The 25,730-nt window shown below is 50.4% G+C and overlaps 1 protein-coding gene across 1 annotated transcript in view; it reads right to left on the bottom strand.

The window, feature by feature from the left end:
- SCN11A (sodium voltage-gated channel alpha subunit 11) overlaps positions 1-25,730 on the bottom strand; it is a 117,246-nt gene that overhangs the window by 46,912 nt on the left and 44,604 nt on the right. The window contains exons 7-13 of the mRNA XM_089331376.1: positions 24,614-24,680; positions 16,580-16,721; positions 15,814-16,011; positions 14,798-14,971; positions 10,712-10,841; positions 9,073-9,311; positions 5,321-5,491 (exon numbers count right to left, since the gene is read on the bottom strand). Coding sequence (XP_089187502.1) covers positions 5,321-5,491; positions 9,073-9,311; positions 10,712-10,841; positions 14,798-14,971; positions 15,814-16,011; positions 16,580-16,721; positions 24,614-24,680 — 1,121 coding nt within the window. The remainder of the gene's footprint in view (positions 1-5,320; positions 5,492-9,072; positions 9,312-10,711; positions 10,842-14,797; positions 14,972-15,813; positions 16,012-16,579; positions 16,722-24,613; positions 24,681-25,730) is intronic.

A 25,730-nucleotide genomic window follows, 5' to 3' on the forward strand; every position in this document is an offset into this window, starting at 1 on the left:
GAGAGAATTATTCCAGATTAATCCTATGAGTCCATCATTATCCTGATACAAGCCAGACAAGGAACAACAAAGAAAGCAAGCTACAAGTGTATATCCATGGTGAACATAGATCCAAAAATTTTCAACAAAATGTCAGCAAACCAAGTCCAATAGCACATCAAAAAGATTATTCACCATAATCAGGTGGGATTCATCCCAGGGAGGCAAGGACAGTCCAACATACGCGAACTAATAAATGTGATCCATTACTCAACAGAGCGAAGGTCAAGAACCATGTGCTCATCTCAACACATGCAGAAAAGCATTTTATAAAATCCAGTATTCCTCCATGATAAAAACTCTGAAAAAATCATGCAGTGAAGAAACACCTCAGCACAATAAATGTCTATCTAACAAGCCAACAGCTAGCACCATGCTGAATGGGGGAAAGCCAAAATTTTCTAAAATCCAAGGGCAGCCGCTTTTACCCCTTCCATGCAGCATAGCTCTAGACATCCTTCCAGAGCAGTCAGGCAAAAGAAACAAGCACAAACAACTGGGAAGAAGGAAGCCAAATTGTCACTGTTTGCAGAAAACTCCAAAGTTCTACCTATAGCCTGTTAGCACTAATAAAATAATTTAGCAAAGTTGCAGAACTCAAAATCAACAAAAAATCAGTAGCACTTCTATATATCAATACCAAATTATTTGAAAAGGAAATCAAGCAAACAATACCAAACATACTAGCTATAAAAATAACTGGGGATAAATTTAATAGAATTAAATTCTACAATGAAAACTATAAAAGATCAATGAAAGAAATTGAAGAGGACTCACAAAAAATAGAAAAACATTCCATGTTCTTGGGTTGGAAGAATCAATATTATTAAAATTTCCATACTGCCCAGAGCAATATACAGAGTCAAATGTGGTTCCTATCAATATATCAATGTTATTCTTCAGAAAACCAGAAAAAAAATCCTAAAATTTATATGGAACCACAAAATCCCCAAATAACCAAAGAAAATTTGAAGAAAAAGAACAAAGCAGGAGTCATTATGCTACCTGAATATAAAATATACTATAAAGTGGGGCCGGCGCCGTGGCTCACTTGGTTAATCCTCTTCCAGTGGCACCAGCATCCCATATGGGCACCAGGTTCTAGTCCTGGTTGCTCCTCTTCCAGTCCAACTCTCTACTGTGGCCCAGGAAGGCAGTGGAGGATGGCCCCTGCACCCACATGGGAGACCAGGAAGAAGCACCTGGCTCCTGACTTCGGATCGGTGCAGCGCTAGCCATGGCGGCCATTTGGGGAGTGAACCAATGGAAGGAAGACCTTTCTCTCTGTCTTTCTCTCTCACTGTCTATAACTCTACCTCTTAAATAAATAAATATATATATACTATAAAGCTGTAGTAATTAAAATAGCATGGTGTGTAGCTCAATTCACACTAGCTAAGATATGGAATCAAACCAAATTTCCATCAACTGAAGACTGGATAAAGAAATTATGGGATATGTACACCATGAAATATGACACAGTGGTAAAAAAAAAAAAATGAAATCCTGTAGTTTGGAAAAAAAATGGATGAAACTGAAAACATACTTAGTGAAATAAGCCAGCCCCAAAAGGACAAATACCATATGTTCTCCCTGATCTGTGGTAACTTATAGAGCACCTCAAAGGTAATCTATAGAGGTGAAATTGACGTTTTGAGATGTGATGACTTGGAACAGCCCTTGTCTGGACTGCTGAGGAATAGTTTTTTTTTTTTCATACTATTTGTTGAGCTCTTTACTTAGTACAGAGTTAATCTTATGTGTACTAAGTTAATGAAAATAGATCTTAGTAAAAAATAAAAATGGGAATAGGAGAGAGAGGGGGAAGAAGGGTGGGAGTGCAGGTGGGAGGGCAGGTAGGGTGGGAAGAATCACTATGTCCCTAAAGCTGTATTTATGAAATGGAGTTTGTGTACCTTAAATAAAAGTTTTCTGGGTAAAAAATAAATAAATAAAAATTAACCCCCCAAAACAGAACCCAGTGTGTGTGCAGGGAATAGCATGGCATTGGTATAAAACATACATAGACCACTGTAGCAGGTAAGAGGGCCTAGAAGTAAACCTATGCATCTACAACCAAGTAATCTTCAACAAAGGTGCTGGGAACATGCACCTGGGAAAGCGTGGCCTCTTCAGTGCTGGGAAACTGGATACCCTCAAGCCGGAGGATGAAGCTAGACCCTGTCTGTCCTCACACGTGAAAACCAGCCCAACGTGATTACACTTAAACGTGAGGCCGAGAAGTGTGGAGCTGCTAGAAGAAAGCACAGAGCAAATGCTTCAGGACGTCGGAGTGGGCAGGGATTTTCAAGACTGACCTCAGGAACACGGGCAATAAAAGCAAAAGTCGACAAATGGGACTGTGTTAAGCTAAAAGGCTCTGCACAACAGCAGAATTAAAGAGCTACGATGCAACCTATAGACGGGGAGAAGATATTTTCAAAGTGTGTAACTAACAAAGGGTTAATATCCAGAATATATAAGGAGCTCACACACACCCCACAAATAATCTGATTAAAAGCTGGTCACTAGACCTAAATGGATGGTTCTCAAAGGAAGACGGGTATGTGCCCAAAAAAGAAAAAAAAAAAAACTCAGCATCACCAGTAACCATGGAAACGCAGATCAGAATAACAAGGTGGCATCACCTCACCTCAGTTAGAATGGCTGTTACCCAAAAGAGAAAAGAGGGCACATGCTGGTGAGGACTGGGGAGAGGTGAAGCCCAAACACTGGTGCTGGGAATGCGAAGCAGTGCAGCCATCGCGGCAGACAGGGTGGGAGGTTCCTCGGGAAACCAGACGCCAGCTCCCTTCGGGTACCTGTGCAAAGGCACTGAAATCGGGAAACCAGACGCCAGCTCCCTTCGGGTACCTGTGCAAAGGCACTGAAATCGGGAAACCAGACGCCAGCTCCCTTCGGGTACCTGTGCAAAGGCACTGAAATCGGGAAACCAGACGCCAGCCCCCTTCGGGTACCTGTGCAAAGGCACTGAAATCGGGAAACCAGACGCCAGCTCCCTTCGGGTACCTGTGCAAAGGCACTGAAATCGGGAAACCAGACGCCAGCTCCCTTCGGGTACCTGTGCAAAGGCACTGAAATCGGGAAACCAGACGCCAGCTCCCTTCGGGTACCTGTGCAAAGGCACTGAAATCGGGAAACCAGACGCCAGCCCCCTTCGGGTACCTGTGCAAAGGCACTGAAATCGGGAAACCAGACGCCAGCTCCCTTCGGGTACCTGTGCAAAGGCACTGAAATCGGGAAACCAGACGCCAGCTCCCTTCGGGTACCTGTGCAAAGGCACTGAAATCGGGAAACCAGACGCCAGCTCCCTTCGGGTACCTGTGCAAAGGCACTGAAATCGGGAAACCAGACGCCAGCTCCCTTCGGGTACCTGTGCAAAGGCACTGAAATCGGGAAACCAGACGCCAGCTCCCTTCGGGTACCTGTGCAAAGGCACTGAAATCGGGAAACCAGACGCCAGCTCCCTTCGGGTACCTGTGCAAAGGCACTGAAATCGGGAAACCAGACGCCAGCTCCCTTCGGGTACCTGTGCAAAGGCACTGAAATCGGCATGTCCAAGACCCTCTCATGTTGTTGCAGCGCTGCTGGCAACAGCAGAAACAGAAGCAACGTAAGTGTCATCAGCCCAAGAGTGGAGGGAGGAGATGCAGGCCACAAACACAGGGATGCTCTTCACCCATGAAGGGTGCGATCTCATTTGAAACAGCTCAGAAGGGACTGGAGGTCATTGGTTGGGTGAAGTAAGGCGGGCGCAGAAAAGCAAACGCTGCGTGTTCTCACTCCTGCGGAACCTGACACCACGGTCCCGTGAAGCTGAGGGAACAGTGGTCTCCAGAGCCTGGGGACGGGGAGGGGGCATGGGGGTCTCTGGGTACTCAGTACAGCTAAGCAGGACAGACACGGACAATCGATAAGTGCAACTTTATGTGTCAATTAGAAGTAACTTTACGGCCGCGGCGGCCATTGGAGGGTGAACCAACGGCAAAGGAAGACCTTTCTCTCTCTCTCTCACACTGTCCACTCTGCCTGTCAAAAAAGAAAAAAGAAGAAGGAGGAGGAGGAGGAGGAGGAGGAGGAGGAGGAGGAGGAGGAGGAGAGGAGGAGGAGGAGGAGGAGGAGGAGGAGGAGGAGAAGGAGGAGGAGGAGGAGGAGAGGAGAAGAAGGAGAAGGAGAAGGAGGAGGAGGAGGAGGAGGAGGAGAGAAGTAATTTTAAAAACGAAAGAGGAGGGAAAGGCCGGCGCTGCAGCTCACTAGGCTAATCCTCCGCCTTGCGGCGCCGGCACACCGGGTTCTAGTCCCGGTCGGGGCGCCGGATTCTGTCCCGGTTGCCCCTCTTCCAGGCCAGCTCTCTGCTGTGGCCCGGGAGTGCAGTGGAGGATAGCCCAAGTCCTTGGGCCCTGCACCCCATGGGAGACCAGGATAAGTACCTGGCTCCTGCCATCAGATCAGCGCGGTGCACCGGCTGCAGCACGCCGGCTGCAGCGGCCATTGGAGGGTGAACCAACGGCAAAGGAAGACCTTTCTCTCTGTCTCTCTCTCTCTCTCACTGTCCACTCTGCCTGTCAAAAAAAATAATAATAAATAAATTTTTAAAAAAGAGGAGGGAAAGAGAGATTTGAGTGCATTTTGTGTGTCAGCGACATGAATTCTGGGGGACCAGGGGCTGAATGCTGCAGTGTGACAGTTCCCTCGGCAACCATGCTGGAATCTGTCACTGTGACAGCGTGGACAGCCCACCTGTCAGAGGTGACTGTCGTGACGGTCTGCCCTCCTGAAGAAGGTGTCATTGTCACAGGGATGGGTTCAGTGCACAGGTTTCCAGAATGCCTCCTCCAAACGGGTGCCTACAAGGCAAAGACTACAGAGCAGGGGTGTGATGCCGGCAGTGCTGAGGGGGCCTGTGGCACCACAGCACCTGCTGGCACCACTCACGCCTCTCCTGGGCTTTGGTCTTTGCCAGCATCAGTGAGCTCAGATGTGGGGGTGTTCACCTCAGAGCTCCGTGGGGAACTGGGGAGGTGGAGGGGTTGTGCACAGAGCTGGGAGCAGAGTCCTGACTCTGAGAGATGCGGCTCTCATCTGCCTACCCCGAAGGTCGTGTTGGTGAGGGAGGGTCCAGGGTCCGCCTCAAACAGGACTCCCCCAGGACACCCTCGGCTATTCAAGGCCTGCACGGGAGCAGGAGCAGAGCAGCTTCGGTTCCGGGATTAAGGTAAAGTGAGCTAAAGCTTCGTCCAAGACAGCCGTCGGGCCTTACCACTCTGAGGGGACGCAGGTAGGGCAGGTTGTGCCTCACGTAAATCACGTCCACCAGGCTCAGGAGAGCGACGACGCAGTCGAAGATGTTCCAGCGCTGACGGAAGTAGTAGTAGGGATCAAGAGCCATGATTTTGAGGCACATTTCTGCTATGAAAATGGCAGTGAAAACCTAGTGGGACAAACGAGAGTGAGAAAGGAAGCTACTCCTCCCGGGAGACACGCCTGTAGGAACGGAGGGAGGAAATGACACAGGCTACAGAGAAGTAAGACAGCATGCTCGCGGTCACGTGTGGGAGCCTGTGCGAGGCTCCCCTCTCCGCTGGCGATCCCACCCCCTGCCACCAGCATTATTTCCCATCCTGTGGAAATGAGGCTAAGTAGGTTTCTTGGCAGACAGCAGGGTGATAGGAAGCGCCAGGCCCCTCCCCCGCCCCTGAACTCTCTTTAAAATATCCACCAGAGCTCCAAAGTGCGGCAGGGGGCGGGTGCACACAGCTCTGGACACTGGGATCAGATCTCCCACAGACAGGATCCACAGGAGCTCGCCCACCCACGCAATTCCAACACCGGTCACAGAAAGTGTAAACACTGCTTCCAAGTTAGAAGGGACCGAAGTGGATCATCAGAAACACTGCCTGGTGTGGAGAAGGTCGTCCAGGGACTCCTTGTGGGGGGGCTGGTTATGGCTGAAAGGAGGACTTGGCGAATCAGAACCCAAAGGCTCACTCAGGATTCAGGGCTCCTCACTGCACGGAAGGGAGGGACAGGGGTTGCAGCAAGCACTAAATCGGGTGTTTCTCAGGGAAAAAACGAATTGTTTCGTCACTGGGCTTGATAATTAGATACATACAGGCTTAAAATGTGTAGAATATTGAATAAGCAGTAGAAAAATTTAAAACCAAACCTATCTTTCATCTCTGCGGAAGATAAAGTCACAGCCAACAAGACATTCTCCATCTCACACACACACTCAGAAATACAGAAACATAAGCATACACAAATAATAAGGTAACACCAAAGGGGATGAACCTTTAAAGTATCAGCTACAAGACCCTCCACTACATTTCTGGGGGAAAATCAATAAATGATTAAATATCCTTATTAAAGGTAACAGATTATCTGTTTTTATTTATTTGAAAGACCAAAAGACAGAGAGAGAGAGAGAGAGAGGCATATCTAGATCTTCCATCGGAGAGTTTAGGCCTCAGGTGTCCAAAATTAGTGAGGCTGGACCAGGCTGAAGCCAAAGCCTGGAACGCCACCCAGGCCCCACGTGGGAGGCAAAGACCCAAGTGTCTGAACCATCGTCAGCTGCTTGCCAGGGTGTGCACTAGCAGGAAGCTGCAGTCAGAAGTGGAGGAGCTGGGGTTCAAACCAGGCTCTCTGACATGCGCAGTGGGCAACCCCGGCAGCGTCTTAGCTGCTGTGTGAACATCCCCAGATTCTGTGGTTATAAATAATTCGACTTATTTTATACGAAAAGCATGCCTAAAATTAAATGACGCAAGTCAAAAGTAAAGGAATATTAACTAGGATAAATCCAGGATGGACAAATTTTTTTTAAAAATCGGGGGAGAGGGCAAAGGAAACTCAAGCGTGTCTGCGTCCTCCCCTCTATCACTGCTCGCCCCTGCTCGCACAGTGCCTGAACGCGTGCGTGCTGCCTGTTCTGGACCCTGCTGGACTCCTCTCAGCCCCCTTGCCCTCTCCTCCTCCTGTCCTCAGGCTTCGCACAGTGCCTGAACGCGTGCGTGCTGCCTGTCTGGACCCTGCTGGACTCCTCTCAGCCCCCTTGCCCTCTCCTCCTCCTGTCCTCAGGCTTCATGGGTCTGACTGCACAGCGTCCCTGCACACCTTGGGACCACTGGTTTTGCCAAGCCAGTTCTATACTGGGGGCTCGAGCATTGCCTCACTTGGCAACCTCTCAAGCTTGCTGGGTCTGTTTCTCAGTCCAACACCTCAGAACCTTCTAGACTGGCCTCATTCTGGTCTATCCATCAGAGATCTGGACGTGGTCCCTGGAGCTCTAGGCTGCAAGGCCTCCCCTCAGCATGACCACTGTGAGAACAGATGAGCTGGTTGCCACCCTCACAGCCCTCACACTGCACATCTAGGAAGTGGGGCACATGCAATGGAAGCTGTGGGTCAGCTCTAGACATTTCCTGCCGAGTTTCAGGAGCTGAGGTACAGAAGCTGCCTACAGCAATGATATCCAGGTGACGCTTGTTCTTGGGGAGAGAAAAGGACGTCACACGGTCAGCCGGCTTCCCACAGCAAAACGCAGCTTCTCTTCGCTCCTGCTGTTGGACGAGCAGAGGAAGGGCTGGGGAGAGCCCCTTTGCAATGGGAAAGGCTCCTGTGGGTGCTGCCAGGAGCTCCTCAGTGCTCCATCCCTCCAGGAGGGGCTGAGGGACGGGCTCTGCTGACTGTTGAGGCGCAACCATGCCCGCGGACACTGCATCTGCCCCGACTGACACAGAGCCACCAGCCCATTCTGGGACACTTCAGCAGGGGACAGCTGGACATACTGGCTTGGAGCCCAGAAGTCCTGGCCTGCTAGGAGGTCAGGACCATGTGTTAGGTTCAGCACGCAGCATGGAAGCTATTCTGACCCCCACAGCCCCACAAGGCATTTATGCCCAAAGCACTGTGGGAAAAGGAACTGGAAGCAGCCTGTGTGTAAGGACGGCCTCGTCCCCATTTCATGCGACAGCTGCACTGTATCTCTTGCTCTCGGGAGGGCTGTGGAACTGGGCACGGCGGCCACTTGTCTCTCATTCTACATCATCCTCAACTTGGCGCGCAGGAGCAGCTTTCTTTTCAACATAAAAATTACAAATTATATGCAGAAGGTACAAGAAAGAAAAAATCCAAAAGACAAACAACATGCAGAAATCTATGCATCCACACATACACACACACCACCAGGAAATATTCTGCAAAGAGAAAAAGAGGTGGAGGGGGTTTCGACTCTACTGGAAGGATCATGGGAAATGAGTTTCTTCTTTGTCTTTCCCTTATTTATATTTTTTCTCTTAAAGGTTAGAAAAATAAAATTTAAGAAGGAAAAGCCGGACATGCCATTCACAATTCATTAACCTGCAATCCAATCAAGGTAGAATGTTTAATGGGTGATTATTTGTTGTTTCTGATATTTTGGGAAAGAATTCTCCCTTGAGAAGAATGCCTTTCACAGGAACCATGAATTAAAGTGAACAGCACTTGAAAAGTCTTCTCTCCTTTCAGAGTTTTCCCAACTTAACTGGCACTTGGAGCTGTTGGGGGAAAAACACACCGCAGTAAGCTCAAGTCTGATCCCCCGCCGCCCCTACCTGAACGCTTCTCACGCCGGCTGCCAGGCCCTGACCCACCTTTGCAGGGGGTAAAACTACCAGAGGAAGCCGGTAGTTGGTGCCGGACAGCGTCACTGCTGTCGGGGCGGGTGGGGCGGTCACTACCTCGGGCCTCCGCATATGGCCAGCATTTCCCCGATTACACCAGGGCTGACCTCTTCAGATATCTACCTGCTTCTGGACGGCCTGTGGGAGGCTCAGGAGACACTGGGCACAGACAGGGCCATGGAAGTGACGGCAATGAACGGGGCGAAAGTGAAACCCCAACAGTCACCTCTCACCTCTACTCCACGCAAGGCGCCCAAGAACGAGGCCAGCTCAGGCCACTTACAGCATTTGACCCCCAAAGGAATGACAACCCCAAACTTGAACAGAGTTTTTGAAAGCTTAGAATTACCAAATTCCCTGTACTCAAAATGGCCTTGAAGTCCTTGTCCATGTTATGATGCTCCAGGGCCAAGAAGACGGTGTTGACGATGATGCACAGGGTGACGGCCAGCTCAGTGAAGGGGTCCGTCACCACGGCGCGCAGGGCCTTCTTGATGCACACCCACAGCGGGCAGCAGTTCCACACCAGGTACTTGGAAGCCAGGTTTTTCCCGCAGGGGAGGCAAGGCTCCTGGGCTTTTTCCTGTTCTGCAAGAGCATGAGAGAACAGGGCTGGGCTGAGGAGCGGAGCTGGCTCTGGCCCAGTCCGGCTGCTGTTTGCCCGACAGCATTCCTTCCCCCGTTTTCCCCAGGGTCTCTTGTGCACAACGTCCAGCCAAGTCAGGCACTGCCTTGTGTAGCCACAGAGGTTTGTCCACCAATCACAGCGCAGCAGAGACTCTTCCCCATGCCACCGGCAAGCGGAATGGCCGAGCACATCAAACCTGTTGAGCACCCAGGAGCTGGGCTGCCAGAGAGGCAGGAGAACAAGTCAGTACTGCCTGGCTGTGAATCCAGGGGAGACAGGTACACCCTGCTGAGTCCTCTCAGGACAGGGCCTGGTGATGGCCGCAACCGGCACAAGCGGTACAGGGGTTTGGGGGAACTTTTCTCTACCAAGGGCCACTTGGGTATTTGTGACATCATTCCTGGACCACACAAAATCATCAGCTTAAAGATTAGCCTGCTACAGGTTCATTGAATTTTGGGTCCCGTGTGGGGTTGCCTGGCCCATTGATTTCACAGGTTCTTACAGCCCGCCGGCCAGTGTGCTCCAGCCCTGGCTTAGGGGGAGAGAGAATTGGGCAGAGGCATCTGGAAGAGAAGGCGCTTCATCAGCTAGTTGAGTTCAGGCCAAAGAGCAGCTGGACCTTTGACTTCACTGGCACCATGGCAGGCCAAATGGGGGACAGACTAGGTGCAAGAGTGACAAGGGCCCAGCTGACCCCACTCCTGCTGGGACTCGGTCCTTCCCCGGTTAGCTGGGTGCTGGGACTCAGTCCTGCCCCTGTTAGCTGGGTGCTGGGGCTTGGTCCTGCCCCCGTTAGCTGGGTGCTGGAGCTCGGTCCTGCCCCCGTTAGCTGGGCGTTGGGACTCGGTCCTGCCCCCGTTAGCTGGGTGCTGGGGCTCGGTCCTGCCCCCGTTAGCTGGGTGCTGGGGCTCTGTTCCTGCCATTAATCAGGCCCATCAGGCGGTTCCAACCCATCCACACAGGTCTACGGTCCACGCTGGATTCCTGAATCTAACTTCAGTAACAACTGCCATCACCTGTGAACTTCTTCAGTTGTCACTGTCACCCAGACCTCCCGTGACTGCCTGGCTGCGGGGGAGGCCGTCTGCTTCGGGTCTGAAGTTCCACCCCAAGTCTAGCCAGTTCCCACCACCAATCAAATGCTGGCAGGAAGTGGCCCACATGGGAGGCCCACTTTTTAAAGCCATCCTGTTTGCAGGCTGCAGTGAGGCAAACCCTCACACTGAAGGGCAATGCAATGAGCTGGTTCCGAGACACAAAAGGCTGCCCTGCAGGATACTTCTTGGGGACCGCGGAGAAGGGCGATGCAAGGCCGTCACTGAAGAGGGGCTGCCAGAGGGCGGGCGGTGGAACTCACCGTGCATGGTGATGGTGAGGATGCTGACAGCGCTCAGGGCCCTCTGCCTTTGGAGGGGGTCTCCGTGCTCATCGAAGTGGTCCACGGACAGGTTCTGGGACAGGCGCTTGGTCTGCTCCAGGAGATGTGGCTGTAGGAGAAGGTGTGGTGAACCAGACAAGGGCAGTGGTGGTCTCTCATTAAACTTGATGAACTACTTTGTATCAGAGCCACACACATGAAGGCACTCCGCATTTTATAAAGCTTGGCCAACTTCATCCTCACAGCATGCCAGACGCCCCATTTTATTATGTAGAGATTGCTAGATAAGGTCATTTTAATAAATCCATTTATTTATTTGAAAGGCAGAGTTATAGAGAGACAGAAAGGGAGAAGGAAAGAGACAGACAGAAAGCAAGTGAGAGAGAGAGAGAAAGAGAGAGAGAGACTATCTTCTATCCACTGACTGATTCTCCAAATGGCCACAACTGCCGGGGCTGGGTCAGGCCGAAACCAGGAGCTTGGAACTCCAGCTAGGTCTCCCCTGTGGGTGACAGGGATCCAAGCACTTGGGCTGTTTTCTGCTGCCTTCCCAGAGGCATTAGCAGGAAGCTGGGTCAGAAGTGGAGCAGCTGGGACTTGAACTGGGGATGCTCATACAGGAGGCCGGTGTCACAGGCAGCAACTTAATCCACTGCTCCACAATGCCGCTCCAACGTTTTATTTTTAAATAATTGTATTTCTTTATTTTTAGAGAGAGACAGACAGGCCCCTTCACTGGGTCACTCTTCAAATGCCTGTAACAGCAGGGGCTGGGCCAGTCTGAAGCCAGCAGCTGTGGACTCAGTCCTAAGTCTCCCTCTTGGGTGTCAGGGACCCAACTGCTTGAGCCATCACCTGCTGCCTCCAGTGTGCACACTTGCAGGAAGTCTAATTGGAAACAACATTTGCAAGGGGCAGAAGTAGGGGACACATTTGAAAAAGTGGAGTGGGGCCAGAGGGTAAAGTGTCTTGAACAGCTGCCTGAGTAGATTTTAAAGAAGATAGTAACTAAAGAGGACAACCTAAATGTCAGAATGTGTATTCCAAGCCCTAGGCCCTCTCTCTCAGGCTGTGTCCAAGGGTTGTTGACTCACCTTAGCCACACCTGAAGCCCCTGGAGATGACAGCATGTAACCCCGCGTATCCACAATGGCCTGTTTCCCAAAGGCTCTGACCAGTCAGGGCCCCTGTGTGCTGATCTCTGTAGTCTTCCCACAGTTATTCCCTGTCCTAGTTACCAGGGAAAGGCACTCTATATCAGGTGTCTGGGACTTTTCCTATTGTGTCCTGAGATGAGGAAAACTTGAAATCGTCAAGTGAATATTTTCTGTCTCTTGCCTGTGCTATGGTCCAGCAGCCAAGAACTTTCCTAACATGAGCTCTGCTCTGTCACGGTATGAGAGAGCTGACCACCGCAGGACATGGAATTCCTCTGCTTCCCACCTGCTGTCAGTCAGAGGCACTAACCCGCTGCCTGCTCCATCCCACCTACAACCTGACATGTACACACACCTGTGGCCCACCTACAATCTGACATGCACACACACCCAACACCCACTACATCCTACCTACAATCTGACATGCACACACACCCAACACCCACTACATCCTACCTACAATCTGACATGCACACACACCTATGGCCCACTATGTCCCATCTAGAATTGGACATGCACACACACCTACTGCCTGCTATGTCCCACCTACAATCAGACATGTACACACACCTGCTGCCTGCTACTTTCACCTACAGTCTGACATGAGCACACCTGTGGCCCACTACTTACCACCCACAATCTGACATGTACACACACCTGCCGCCTGCTACTTTCACCTACAATCTGGCATGAGCATACCTGTGGCCCACTACTTACCACCCACAATCTGACATGAGCACACCTGTGGCCCACTACTTACCACCCACAATCTGACATGAGCACACCTGTGGCCCACTACTTACCACCCACAATCTGACATGAGCACACCTGTGGCCCACTACTTTCCACCTACAATCTGACATGCACACACCTGCCGCCTGCTACGTCCCACCTACAATCAGACATGTACACACACCTGCTGCCTGCTACTTTCACCTACAGTCTGACATGAGCACACCTGTGGCCCACTACTTACCACCTACAATCTGACATGCACACTCACCTGCTGCCTGCATAAGCTCCCTCTTTCTGGCTTAGGAAAGTAGCTCTTACCATCCTTGCTTCCTTGGGCTTCCAACATTTTCCTCTCTGGGCATTTCTCTCAGTGATTAAAATGTAGTCGAACACCTCCCTCTTCAGTGATAAGAACAACTTTTTCTGATGCCTGTTCCTCTGTGGCTCCATGTCTGCACACCACACCATCTACCCAGTGTCCCTGCTCATCTGTTCTGTAGGCACCTCAAAACTGCCATATACACAACCGAATTTGCCATCTTCTCACTCTTCTCCATCTTGGTCCTTAACCTCCACCACGTCAGCTACCCCAGTCACGAATCAGGCATCACCCACACCCTCCATGCAGCTGACAAATTTTTCCTCTGTACATCACTGTAATATGTTCACCCATCTTCATCCTTGTTATTCGAACTCTAGTTTAAACCGCTGCCAGCTCTCATTTGGTTCACTGAAACAACCTCTGCAGTTTGTTGCCTCCAGTCTTACTGTCTTCCAATGCTCTCTCTTCAATGCAGCCAGGGTTCTAAAAATGTAGATCTGGTCATATCACTCTCTCATTTAAAACATTTCAGTGCTGCTTACCCCTTGCCCCCAGTGAACTCCTTAGCTTGGTTCTCAAGGCCTTTACCATCTTCCCACCTACCCTCACTGAACCTAGACACACACACACACACACACACACACACACACACGTTTTCTAATGGGATCATGTTCTCCTGCTGGCCTGTTTCCAGGACTCTGCACATGCTGCTGTTCTACCAGTTACGCCTTGTGTTCATTTCTTCTGGCAGATTCATCCTTTCACTCTAGGTACTACTTCTTCCGACCCACAGCTCTACTCCAGTCCCTGGTTAAGTCTGAGCTGGCTGTAGAAGCAGGTATTGGCTGCCCCACCCTTATGTCTTTGGTCCTTACTTGAGGGTGAGGGTTTCCTCTGTTGACCCAAACTTCCTCTACTCAATTCATAGCATGCCAGAAGCATGGGGAAAGCATTGTCTCCAGCCTCCAGCAATGTTTATCCAATCATGGGCCACTGTTCCACTGTTGGCACACACCAATCACGGGCCACTGTTCCACCATTGGCACACACCAATCACGGGCCACTGTTCCACCGTTGGCACACACCAATCCCGGGCCACTGTTCCACCGTTGGCACACACCAATCCCGGGCCACTGTTCCACCGTTGGCACACACCAATCACGGGCCACTGTTCCACCGTTGGCACACACCAATCACAGGCCACTGTTCCACCGTTGGCACACACCAATCATGGGCCACTGTTCCACTGTTGATACACACCAATCCTGGGCCACTGTTCCACCATTGGCACATACCAATCATGGGCCACTGTTCCACCGTTGGCACACACCAATCACGGGCCACTGTTCCACCGTTGGCACACACCAATCATGGGCCACTGTTCCACCATTGGCACACCTTACTTCGGGGGGATTAGACTCCAGCCCCTTCAGTGGCAGCTGGCTTATTACCTTCCTGCACTCTACGAGAGGGAGCCCACACCGACACTGCTCCTCCTCTGCTCTCCCACAGTGCTCATCACCTCAGTCACCACTGGATAGTGACTGCCTGTGTATGAGTGTGTCCTAGTCATGAGTTCTAACTCTGTGGAGTAGGAACTGTGCATTCCCAGAACATACTCCCATGCAAAGCAGGTAGTTGACATTTGTAAACACTTTAAATAGACATTGATAAGTAAGTGGACAATTGAAAAGACACAGGAATGCATGAAATGATGTGAAAATTGGTGACTGGGAGTGAATGCATGAGTGAGTGAGGGGATGAATGAGTGAACGCTTTCAATTAGATTGGCAGCTGTCCCTGTCCCCACAGACAGTGCCATGGATCACTGATCCCTGGGACAAGACTCACCTTCTGGGAGGAGTCGTCATCAGAGTCTGATCCCGGAGCCTGGTCATTCTTTGGCTCTCTCATGAAGAAAGACTTCCTTTTCTTACTACCAAAAAGCTTTCTCTTCTTTGAGGAGAAAGATGAGGCTTCAAGGGAATTCAGTGAACTTCTGTCAATTCCCATGGCAACCAGATTCTTAGTGAACAAAAGTAATTAATGAAAAATTATACCTGTCCATAAAACACCGCATGCTGTCACTGACCCCGGCCCCCGTGAGCTCACCCTCCTCTCTTCTGCCAGCACCGAACCGCTTAGACTGCTCACCGCCTGCTGGAACACACCAGCTTCGTCATTATCTATCTGGGAGATGTGCCCTGTTTCACGCTGACTGCAGCCATCAGAGGTGGGCTGACTGTGCCATCTCTGAATCACCAACCTTCGCTCTTGGGTTGTCAGTATGCACTAGGCACTCAATAAATGCATAAGCCAGATGATGCGGATGTATTACTACAGATGTAAGATGAGCTTCCCTCTGACAAATCCCTTCAGAGGATGGGAAGGGCCATGAAGCACCGTCCCTGTCCCAAAATTCTTAGAATTAAACTGGAAAACCTGAGACACCGAGGAAACACTCAGCATGGCCTCTAGGGACCACACGGACTTCAGGAGGGGAGAGATGGCAATGCTTGCTGTTCCAGAGCCAACCAAAGGCTGAACACCAACACCGCCGGTTCATACGGGGAAAGCAAGCAGAGCCGGGATGCACAGATCCGTGAGTTCTCCAAGCAGCAGTCTTGGAGCTGCCCTCAAAGGCCCAGGCCTTAGAAGGTCAAAGAGCATCAAGACCATTGTCTCCAGAGCTCCGTGTCTGGGAAACTCACAGAGACCGCAGGGTCACTCTGCAACAAGAGCCCCAGTGAGAACGTGTTGAGGTCACACCCTGCGAGACAACTTTGATCTTCAGCCGCATCGTCTCTAGGGTCGTGCGGGGCACCCCCACCCCAGCACGTCCCGCCGTCTGACCTCAGTGACCCTACCTCCTTCTCCTCCTTTAGCAGCCTCTGGGCTTCCTGAAACATCTTCTCCTTGGCCTCGGTCTCCGCGGCGACGTTCCTGTTCTGCTCCTCGTAGGCCATGGTGACCACAGCCAGGGTCAGGTTAATCAGGTAGAAGGAGCCCAGGAAGATGACCACCACGAAGAAGAAGACGGAGTAGAGCCCAGCAGTGCGCAGCGTCTGCAAGGGACAGAGCACAGGCGGCACTGAAGCCTCCTGCACAGGGCAGGGCCTGTCCCCTTAACAACAACACAGTCACACACAGCTGCCTCCTCCAGCCCCGGCTGGACTCAGTCCCCCTGGGAGCCTGATGCGCCATCTCCCAGTGAGGCGACGCCGCCTGGACATCCACACAGGGGTCGTGGTGACGTAACCGTCTATGACTTCCCCAGAGGTCCTTGGATTTTCAAGTAAACCAAGGCACGAGAGTGCCAGTGGTGGAACTCTGAGCAGTAGCAAGTGTGGAGAGGAGGTAATGTTTGTAGGAAGAAGAGGCTGGTGTGTGTGTGTGTGTGGTGTGTGTGTGTGTGTGTGTTTTTTTTCTTTTTGCATTCTTCTTCCAAATATCATCTCTATAATTTTCCTGACATGTGTAATAGAATTTCTAAAGCAAAATTTAATGGCACATCTGTGAAAGATGAGGAATCTATGACTAAAGTAGGAGGATGTATGGTAGGTTTTAACTACACAACAAGTGATAGGTGGAGGAGGGAGAGGAGGGAGAAGACAGGGACTATAAACAGCTCACCTGCTGATAAAGTTTCTCCCAGGAATCCTGAGTCATAAGCCGGAACATGGCAAGAAAAGACCAGCCGAAGTTGTCAAAATTCGTGTAATTGTAGTCAGGATTAAATTTGGTGAGGCGGCATGTGTAATTTTTGGAACAGGCTCTAGACGTGAGAAACAAGGGGACAGAAAGAGTTGCGATCCCCACGGCCCGGCTCGCTCCCCGACGCGGCATCCCCCCCCAGCAGCCCGGCCCCTCAGAAGCCCCCGACTCACAGCAGAGCTCCCTGGGGTGCAGGGCTGCTCGGTGGGCGTCTGCCCTTCCATGCTGAGCTCCCCAGCCTTCATCTCAACACAGCTACTGCTGAGTCCTCCCCGTGGGCTGCTGCATACATGCATACGAGCAAGTTCACGGACAGCCAGGGCAGCGCTGACAGTGACAGTGAGTGCGCGGCGTGAATGCTGGGCCTCGCCCTCCCCAGTCGCTCAGTCCCACTCTCCTGATGCCACGATTAACAGTTACTTCTGTCAATTTCCAGAAGTTTTCTATGAGTCCAGGAGCACCGAGGTGTCCATACACACTGTTTATAGTGGGGAGCACGCCTTGAGCACATTCCGCACCCTGCTTGTGTCACGGAACACGTAGCTGGGAAGCACTTGCACCCAGCATCCAGGGATGTGTTTCTCCCATGTCTCCCAGACCGAGGGCTTATTTAACTGAGCTGCTCCATGGTGGCTGTTTCCATTTCAGAGGTTAATAATCCTTGGCTCCTACAAGCGTTTGGGCAATGGATAGCTCTGTACATGGGTCTTTGCCTGCTTACTAAAGCACACATATTTGAGTATATCTACAGGCTACTTCCTTAATTTTTAATAAAAATAGTATTTAATCAAAGTAACACATGCATACGGTTTAAAAATCACACACACCAAAAAGCTTGTAATCAGACCCATGGTAACATTCTCTGACCGTCACTTCCACATCCCTAATCCAGCACCTGCACTTCTTTCACACCTACATCTCTAGGCACAGTGGTTGCACTGACATCTGACTTATCCACCTTAGTTCTTGGTGGGCAATGCCCTCTAGAGTCGAGGAAGGTTAGCTCACCAGCATTTCACGCTATGTCCTCACCACGTCTACCACTCCTCCTGGAAAACACTGTGCCGGGTGCCAGCGGCTCTCCAGGGCCGCTACTTTTTCCCTTGGCTTTTGCATGTTGCCCCAAATAGTTTTATTTCCTCATTTGTCCAGAGCACCCCTCAAGTAACTGCGTAAGAAGAATGATACTTGCAGACCTGAATATATCTTCATTCCACCATCACCATCAATTGATGAGTTTGTCCAGAAACATAATTGGGGCTGACCACCCTTTTCCGTTAGCAATATGAGAGCCCTGCTCAGCCATTATCCCATGTCGCTGTTGAGACCTCTGATGCTATTTTGATTTTTGTCCCTTTGTGGGAGACCTTTTCCCCTTTGGTTTTGAGGTCTTTTCCCTCAAATTTCCTGAGATGCCACAAAATGCAGTTGCTGTGGTTCTTTTTCATTCATTTTTTAGGCACTGAGAGACCTGCATTCCTCCTTTTTCCCTTCAATTTATTTATTTATTTGAAGGGCAGAGTGGCACAGAGAGAATGAGATTTTCTATCCACTGGTTACTTCCCAAACAGCCACAAGAGCTGCAGTTAGGAAGGTCTCTACGTGGGTGGCAGGGACCCAGGTACGTGGGGCATCATCTGCTGCCTCCAGGGGCCACCAGCAGGGAGCCGATTTTGGAGCAGAGCAGCTGGCGCTCGGACCAGGCACTCTGACATGGGATGCAGGTGGAGGCTTAATTTACTGTACAACACCGCCTGCCTCACCACCCTAGGACCTGCATTCTGTGTCTCTCTTTAAAGACTTACTTATTTGAAAGTCAGAGGTTCAGAAAGAGAGGGAGAGACAGGGAGTGAGGGGGAGAGAGAGGGAGAGGGAGGGAGAGAGAAAGAGAGATCGAGAGTGAGAGCTGGATCTTTCATCCACCTGTTCACTCCTGCTGCAACTCCTACAACTGCCAGGGCTGAGCCAGGCTAAAGCCAGGAGCTGGGAGATTCTTCTGGGTCTCTCACATAGGTGGCAGGTACCCCAGGACTTGGGCCACCTTCCTCTGCTTTCCCAGACCACTAACAGGGAGCTGGATTGGAAGTGGAGCAGCTGGGACACAAACAGGTGTCCATATGTGCCTGCATTCTTTTTTTTTTTTTTTTTTTGACAGGCAGAGTGGACAGTGAGAGAGAGAGACAGAGAGAAAGGTCTTCCTTTGCCTTTGGTTCACCCTCCAATGGCCGCCGTGGCCGGCGCACTGCGGCCGGCGCACCGCGCTGATCCAAAGACAGGAGCCAGGTGCTTCTCCAGGTCTCCCATGGGGTGCAGGGCCCAAGCACTTGGGCCATCCTCCACTGCACTCCCTGGCCACAGCAGAGAGCTGGCCTGGAAGAGGGGCAACCGGGACAGAATCCGGCGCCCTGACTGGGACTAGAACCTGGTGTGCCAGCGCCGCCGCAAGGTAGAGGATTAGCCTAGTGAGCCACGGTGCCGACCAACCTGCATTCTTAATCCCAGGGAAATTCTATGGATCATTTCTTTTCTAATTTCCTCTCTTTCGTGTTTTCTGTGCTCTCTTTACAGAATTTCTACTTAGTCAAAAGTTGGAACCACTGGACTGATGCTTGTTCTCATATTTTCCGTTTCTGCCTTTGATTTCTCATTTCTGGCTTATTTCTTCAACTTTATCTTTTAATTCTGATACTGAATCTTTTGGTACTTATGCTTAATTTCTAATAAACTTCTTGCTTTATGACTTCCTTTTTCATAGCTAGCCATTTTTCAAACGTATGCAGAAATCTTTTGATTTCTCCAAAGACCCTATTTAAAGGTTGTGGAGTCCTTCTGGGCTCCCTGTGTCCACGGCCACTTTTTCTGTTTCTCTCTCTCAGCTTCCTTTACAGCCAGGAGTGGGGCTGCCCAGCTGCACTAACAGAGGTGCTGCCACGGCACCTGGAGTTGGCCTGCAGTGCAGAGTGGCACTCCGCAGCTTTAGGGGACTGAGGAGGAGCCTCCAACGGACCTCAAGGGAAGTCGTGAGATGCCAGTGTCCTCTGACTGCGGGGAGCCTGTCGAGGGTGAACCTGCCAGACTCGGTTTCCCTCATTTCCTGGTCACCATTTACAACGAAGGCCTGACTTGTTCAGTCTCTCCCTCTCTGCATGGACCTTCCTATCAGCTTCCCTGATTACCTCTCCTCCAGCATTCTCCTCCCAGAAACGCATCGTCAGGCGCTCGCACCAGAAAAGAGAGACAGACCTGCCGTTCCCCACACGTATCCACACCAACGGCCATCTTTGATCCACAAGCCCTGTTCTTCCTGTCTCTTAATTCCTGTGAGATTCATCCACCCAGCTCGCTCCCCTGTCATACCTGGACCAACACAGCTTTCCTAAATGTCTTCCTCGGATGTGAGGGCGATCTGGCTGCGACATCTGTCACCCCATTGATCGCCAGGGTTGATTCGGCTGATCTGGCTGGCTAGGCGGGTGTCCCCTTCCTCCCTCACCGCTCCATGTGCATCCCTCCCGAAGCTGCGTGCTCGGTCGAAGAGGACGACCATCCCCGCTAGAGGAGGACCGGTCTTCGGTCAAGGGTATACGAGTAGCTGCGCTCCCCTGCTAGAACCTCCAAACAAGCCCTAAATGTCTTCCTCACCCACTCCACACATTCACTCCTCAAGCAGCCACAAAATTCTAATCTTCCCAGAGACTTCCACTGATGAAAACTTGGCCAGGTGTCCGTTTTCTTTTGTGATTGAGATCAGTTCTCAGCACTAATGGACTGCTGGCTTGGTACAGTGGGTCCTGCCTCCCCTCCCACTTCCTCTGCTGCCTCTCTGCCCAACCAGCCGGGGGTTTCTTGCCCCAACAAGCTCTGATGGCCCAAGCCTTCCCACCTGCTGCTCCTGCTGTTTAGAGTTGTCTCTCTCTCTGCACCTGCTGGAAACTCCAACTCATCCCTCAGGCTGGAGCTTTAGCTCCTACAGGGTTAGTCCTCAGGGAAGGAAGCAGAGAGCAAACAGGGGACACCAGCCCTGGGTCTAGACAGAGGAGGTAAGCCTGTGTGAGGTCCTGGGACTGGCCTCAGGGTGCTGTCGCCTCAGAAGCTTCTGTGTTACCACAGGTGTAGAATGCCATGCACTAGGAGTTGGCTGTTATTTTTTCAAAAAACCAGCTCTTCATTTGCTAATCTTTTGTATTGATTTTTGTTTTCAATTTAGTTTATTTCTTCTCTAATTTTAATTATTTCTTTTCTCCTACTAGTTTTGGGTTTGGTTTGCTGTTGTTTTTCTAGATCCTTGAGATGCATTGATAGTTCATTTATTTGGTGCCTTTCCAATTTCTTGATGTAGGCACCAATTTCTATAAACTTTCCTCTAACACCATTTTTGCGTTATCCCATAAGTTTTGATATGTTGTGTTGTTGCCTTCATTTGTTTCCAGAAATTTTCTGATTTCTCTTTTGATTTCTCCTACGACCTCACTGTTCATTCAGGAGTCTCCCTGTGTTTGCGTATGTTCTGGAGATTCCCAAGTTGCTGATTCCCAGCTTCATTCCATTGTGGTCTGAGAAGACGCATGGTGTGATTTCAATTTTTTTAAATTTGCTGAGACTTGTTTTATGTACTAGCATGTGGTCAATCCTAGAGAAAGTTCCATGCACTGGAGAGAAGAATGTGTACTCTGTGGCTGTAGGGTGGAAGGCTCTGTAGCTATCTGCTAGGTCCATTTGGTCTATGGTGTCGAGTAACTCTGTTGTTTCCTTGCTGATTTTCTGTCTGATTGATCTGTCCATTGCTGAAAGAGGGGTATTGAAATCCCTCATTACTATTGTATTTGAGTCTAAGTCTCCCTTTAAATCCCTTAACATTTCTTTTAAATAGCCAGGTGCCCTGTGATTAGGTGCATGTACATTTATAACAGTCACATCTTGCTGTCAAATTGATCCTTTAATCATTGTAGTGTCCTTCTTTGTCTCTTTTAATAGTTTTTGTGTTAAATTTTTTTGTCTGATATTAGGATGGCCACACCAGCTAATTTGTGGTTTCTGTTAGCATGGATTAAACTTTTCCATCCTTTCACTTTCAGTCTGCATGCATCTTCATTGGTAAGATGTGTTTCTTGTAGGCAGTAGATAGATGGGTGTTCTTTTTTAATCCATTCAGCCAGTTGTGCCTTAACTGAGGACTTGAGACCATTTACATTCAGGGTGACTACCGTTAAGTACCAACTTTGCCCCGCCATGTTACTGTAAGTAGTTCTAATTTTGTATTTTGGGTTTCCTTTGCGCCTTTGCTGGGTCATTTTCTGCGTTCATCATCTTTCGTAGTGATGTTCCTGTTTCTGTGTGTAGCACCTCCTTGAGCATCTTTGTAGGGCTGGCGAGTAGTTCTAAATTCTTTCAATTTCTGTTTGTTGTGGAAGATCTTTATTTCTCCTTCATTCGTAAATGAGAGCTTTGCAGGGTACAGTATTCTGGGTTGACGGTTTTTTCCTCTTAGGACTTGGAATATATCTGACCATTCCCTTCTTGACTATAGAGTTTCTTTTTTTTTTAAGATTTATTTATTTATTTGAAAGTCAGTTACATAGAGAGAAGAGAGGCCGAGAGAGAGAGAGAGAGAGATCTTCTGTCCAATGGTTCACTCCCCAATTGGCCATTTGGCCAAACCAGAGCTGCACCAATCCAAAGCCAGGAGCAAGGAGCTTCTTCCAGGTCTCCCACATGGGTTCAGGGGCCCAAGGACTTGGGCCATCTTCCACTGCTTTCTCAGGCCACAGCAGAGAGCTGGATTGGAAGTGGAGCAGCCGGGTCTCAAACCTGAACCCATATGGGATGCTGATGCTTCAGGCCAGGGCATTAACACTGTGCCACAGCATCGGCTCCAATGTATAGAGTTTCTGATGAGAAGTCTGCAGTGAGTTTAATTGGATTTCCTCTGAATGTGATTTGGTCTTTCTCTCACACACATTTTAAGATCTGTTCTTGGCCGGCACCACGGCTCAATAGACTAATCCTCCACCTGTGGCGCCAGCACACGGGGTTCTAGTCCTGGTTGGGGTGCCGGATTCTGTTCCTGTTGCCCCTCTTCTGGTCCAGCTCTCTTCTGTGGCCCGGGAAGGCAATGGAGGATGGTCCAAGTGCTTGGGCCCTGCACCCCATGGGAGACCAGGAGAAGCACCTGGCTCCTGGCTTCGGATCAGCATGGTGCGCCGGCCACAGCGGCCATTGGAGGGTGAACCAATGGTAAAGGAAGACCTTTCTCTCTGTCTCTCTCTCTCACTGTCCACTCTGCCTGTCAAAAATAAATAAATAAATAAATAAAAGATCTGTTCTTTTTATTTTACTACAATGTGCCGTGGTAAAGACCTTTTCTGGTTGTGTGTGTGGGAGTCCTGTGTGCTTCCTGTACTTGGATTCCCCTTTCTTCCTCCAGAGTGGGGACGTTCTCTGTGATTATCCCACTAAGAAGGCCTCCCAGAACTCCTAGGATCCGTATGTTGGTCATTCGATAGGATCTTGTAGATCTCCAACCATGTTTGTTAGTTTTCTAGTTTCTTCTTTTATTTGGTCTGACTGTAATATTTCCAGGAATTTGTCTTCTAGTTCTGATATTTCTTCTGCCTCACCAATTCTGTTGTTAATGCTTTCCACTTGATCTATGGAATTCTTCATTTCTAGGATTTCATTCTGACTTCTCTTTAATATCTCAATTTCTTGGGAGTGCTTTTCACTTAGATTGTGAATTTGCTTCTGATTGCTTCTAAGTAATCTGATGATTGATTTTCTGAATTCCATCTCTGGCTTATCCTTGATCTCATCACCTTCACCTTCTATTATTGAAGAGGTGTAGTGTTCCTTTGGGGGCTCATGTTGTCTTCCTTATTCTTATTTAGGGTTTTTGTTTTGTTTTTGGCATTTTGTATTTTTTCTTTTTGTGTCTGGTTGCTTTTCTCTTTAATTTGTGTCTTTGTGCTTGCGGTGAGGTTTCCCTCTGATTTGAGCTGCTGTGTGTCCATGCAAGTGGAAGCACACAGCCCCACCTACTGGGCCCGGCTCACTTCTCAATTGTGGTGGGAGCGGGTAAGAGCTCTGGTGCACAGAGCCCCGCCTACTGGGGCCCGGCTCACTTCTCACTGGTTGATGGAACGAGCCTGAGTTTTTGATATTCAGGACTTCTCCTTGTGGTACAGCTTGTGTGGTGGGGAAGACACTACTCTGAAATGCTGTGGCTCTAATTCCTGGGTGGGGGGTGTGGTGAGGGGCATGTGTGTGGGAGGCAAAGGCTGTGGTCCCCTGCTTACATTCAGAAATGTAAATGAGCAAAATGGCTTCTCCCAGCCGGCTGCAGGTCTGGTTGTGGGGAGGGGAGGACGTAGCTGGGCAGGGCGTACCCAACCTCTCTGTTCGTCTATACCTTCTCTTTATTCCCGTGTCGAACTTCAAATGCAGGTCATCAAGCTCCCCCTCCTGCTGATGTCCCCGTGGACCCGTGGTTTTTCCATCTCACCTGGTCTGCTGGGGGCTGGCGCCAGCTTCCCTGGTCCACACCTCTGCCACTTCCCGTTCTTATTTGCTCTTTCAGCATGGACCTGCCCAGTCTCTGTTGGTCTCCTGGACTTCCCCTCGTGAATTTCCCATGGCTCTTTCTCCGTGTGTATCCTCTCTCCTTTTTAACTATTTGCCCTGCATGACTCGGGCTGTCCTGTTGCTATACCACCAACTGGGGACCCCTTCTGCAGTAGGTTTTTATAAGCTACCTTTTCAACAAAACTGAGGGCGAAAGCTCCTCTAAACACCTGGAAATAATTTTTTTAATTTAATAATAACACAAGTCTAACCTTTCTTACACGTAAAAACAGGACCATCTCAGAATTGCCATCCCTGCTCCCACTGGTCACTTGCAGCTGAAGACCCTTGGCCAAAGCAGTCCAGAAAGTCAGGAGGCGAGTACAAGCCTCTTACCTGTCCTGCATCCAGGTGCCGCACATTCTGAATTCTTTAGAGTTTTCTTCTTTCTCAAAGCATTTGTCTGATAGAGGAGAGAGTCACAAATTCAGATAAAAAAACTTAAAGGAGAAAGAGTAGCAAATATATCAGATCCGCTTGAAAACAGATGATTCTTTCAAGTCTTAGTCTCTAGAATGACTAAGGTGGGTGTCCAAGGAGAAACGCAGCCTAAGCCTGCAGAAAGGGGCCAGAGGAAAGGAAGGGAGGGAAGCTGGCAGGAGAGGCAGGAGGAGCGGCAGCGACGTCATCAGCCACGCTCTGCGCCCGGGTGTGCACTGCGCACCGCACTGCCACCCCAGGAAGCTGGAACCACCTCAGCCCGTGACAGACATGAAGAGAGCGTAGCAGGATGTGTGCAGGGTGTGGGTCGTAGAGAGGGTGGGCACAGAAAGCAGTGTAGTGGGAAAGTACCCAAGGATGGGGCTGGGACGTTGCTGTCCCCCCACGGCCAAAGCCAGGCATTCTGAACGCGTCTGTAAAATGTGACAAAGAGACAGGCCAGACTCAGAAATGGCAAAGACTGGGCCGGTGCCGCGGCTCACTAGGCTAATCCTCCGCCTTGCAGCGCCAGCACACCGGGTTCTAGTCCCGGTCAGGGCACCGGATTCTGTCCCGGTTGCCCCTCTTCCAGGCCAGCTCTCTGCTGTGGCCCGGGAGTGAAGTGGAGGATGGCCTAAGTGCTTGGGCCCTGCACCCCATGGGAGACCAGGAGAAGCACCTGGCTCCTGCCATCGGATCAGCGCGGTGCGCCGGCCACAGCACGCCGGACGCGGCGGCCATTGGAGGGTGAACCAACAGCAAAAGGAAGACTTTGTCTCTCTCTCTCTCTCTCACTGTCCACTCTGCCTGTCAAAAAAATAAATGAAAGAAAAAAAAAAGAAATGGCAAAGACTGTGGATGTGACTTTGGGTTTTTCCTTCTCCCATGGAGATCCAAGGGGTGAAGCAAGTCCCTGGAACTCATCTGCCTGCATGAGAACGCGGACGCAGCCCTCCCTGGCTCCCAGGAGACTCATCGCGCGCAGGTCGCGGGAGCAGGGGTCAGGACGTCGCCGTGCACAGCGCCGGGGTGA

Source organism: Oryctolagus cuniculus, chromosome 4 (assembly GCF_051225735.1).
Source record: "Oryctolagus cuniculus isolate XC-2025 breed Fujian yellow rabbit chromosome 4, ASM5122573v1, whole genome shotgun sequence".
Classification (NCBI taxonomy): domain Eukaryota; kingdom Metazoa; phylum Chordata; class Mammalia; order Lagomorpha; family Leporidae; genus Oryctolagus; species Oryctolagus cuniculus.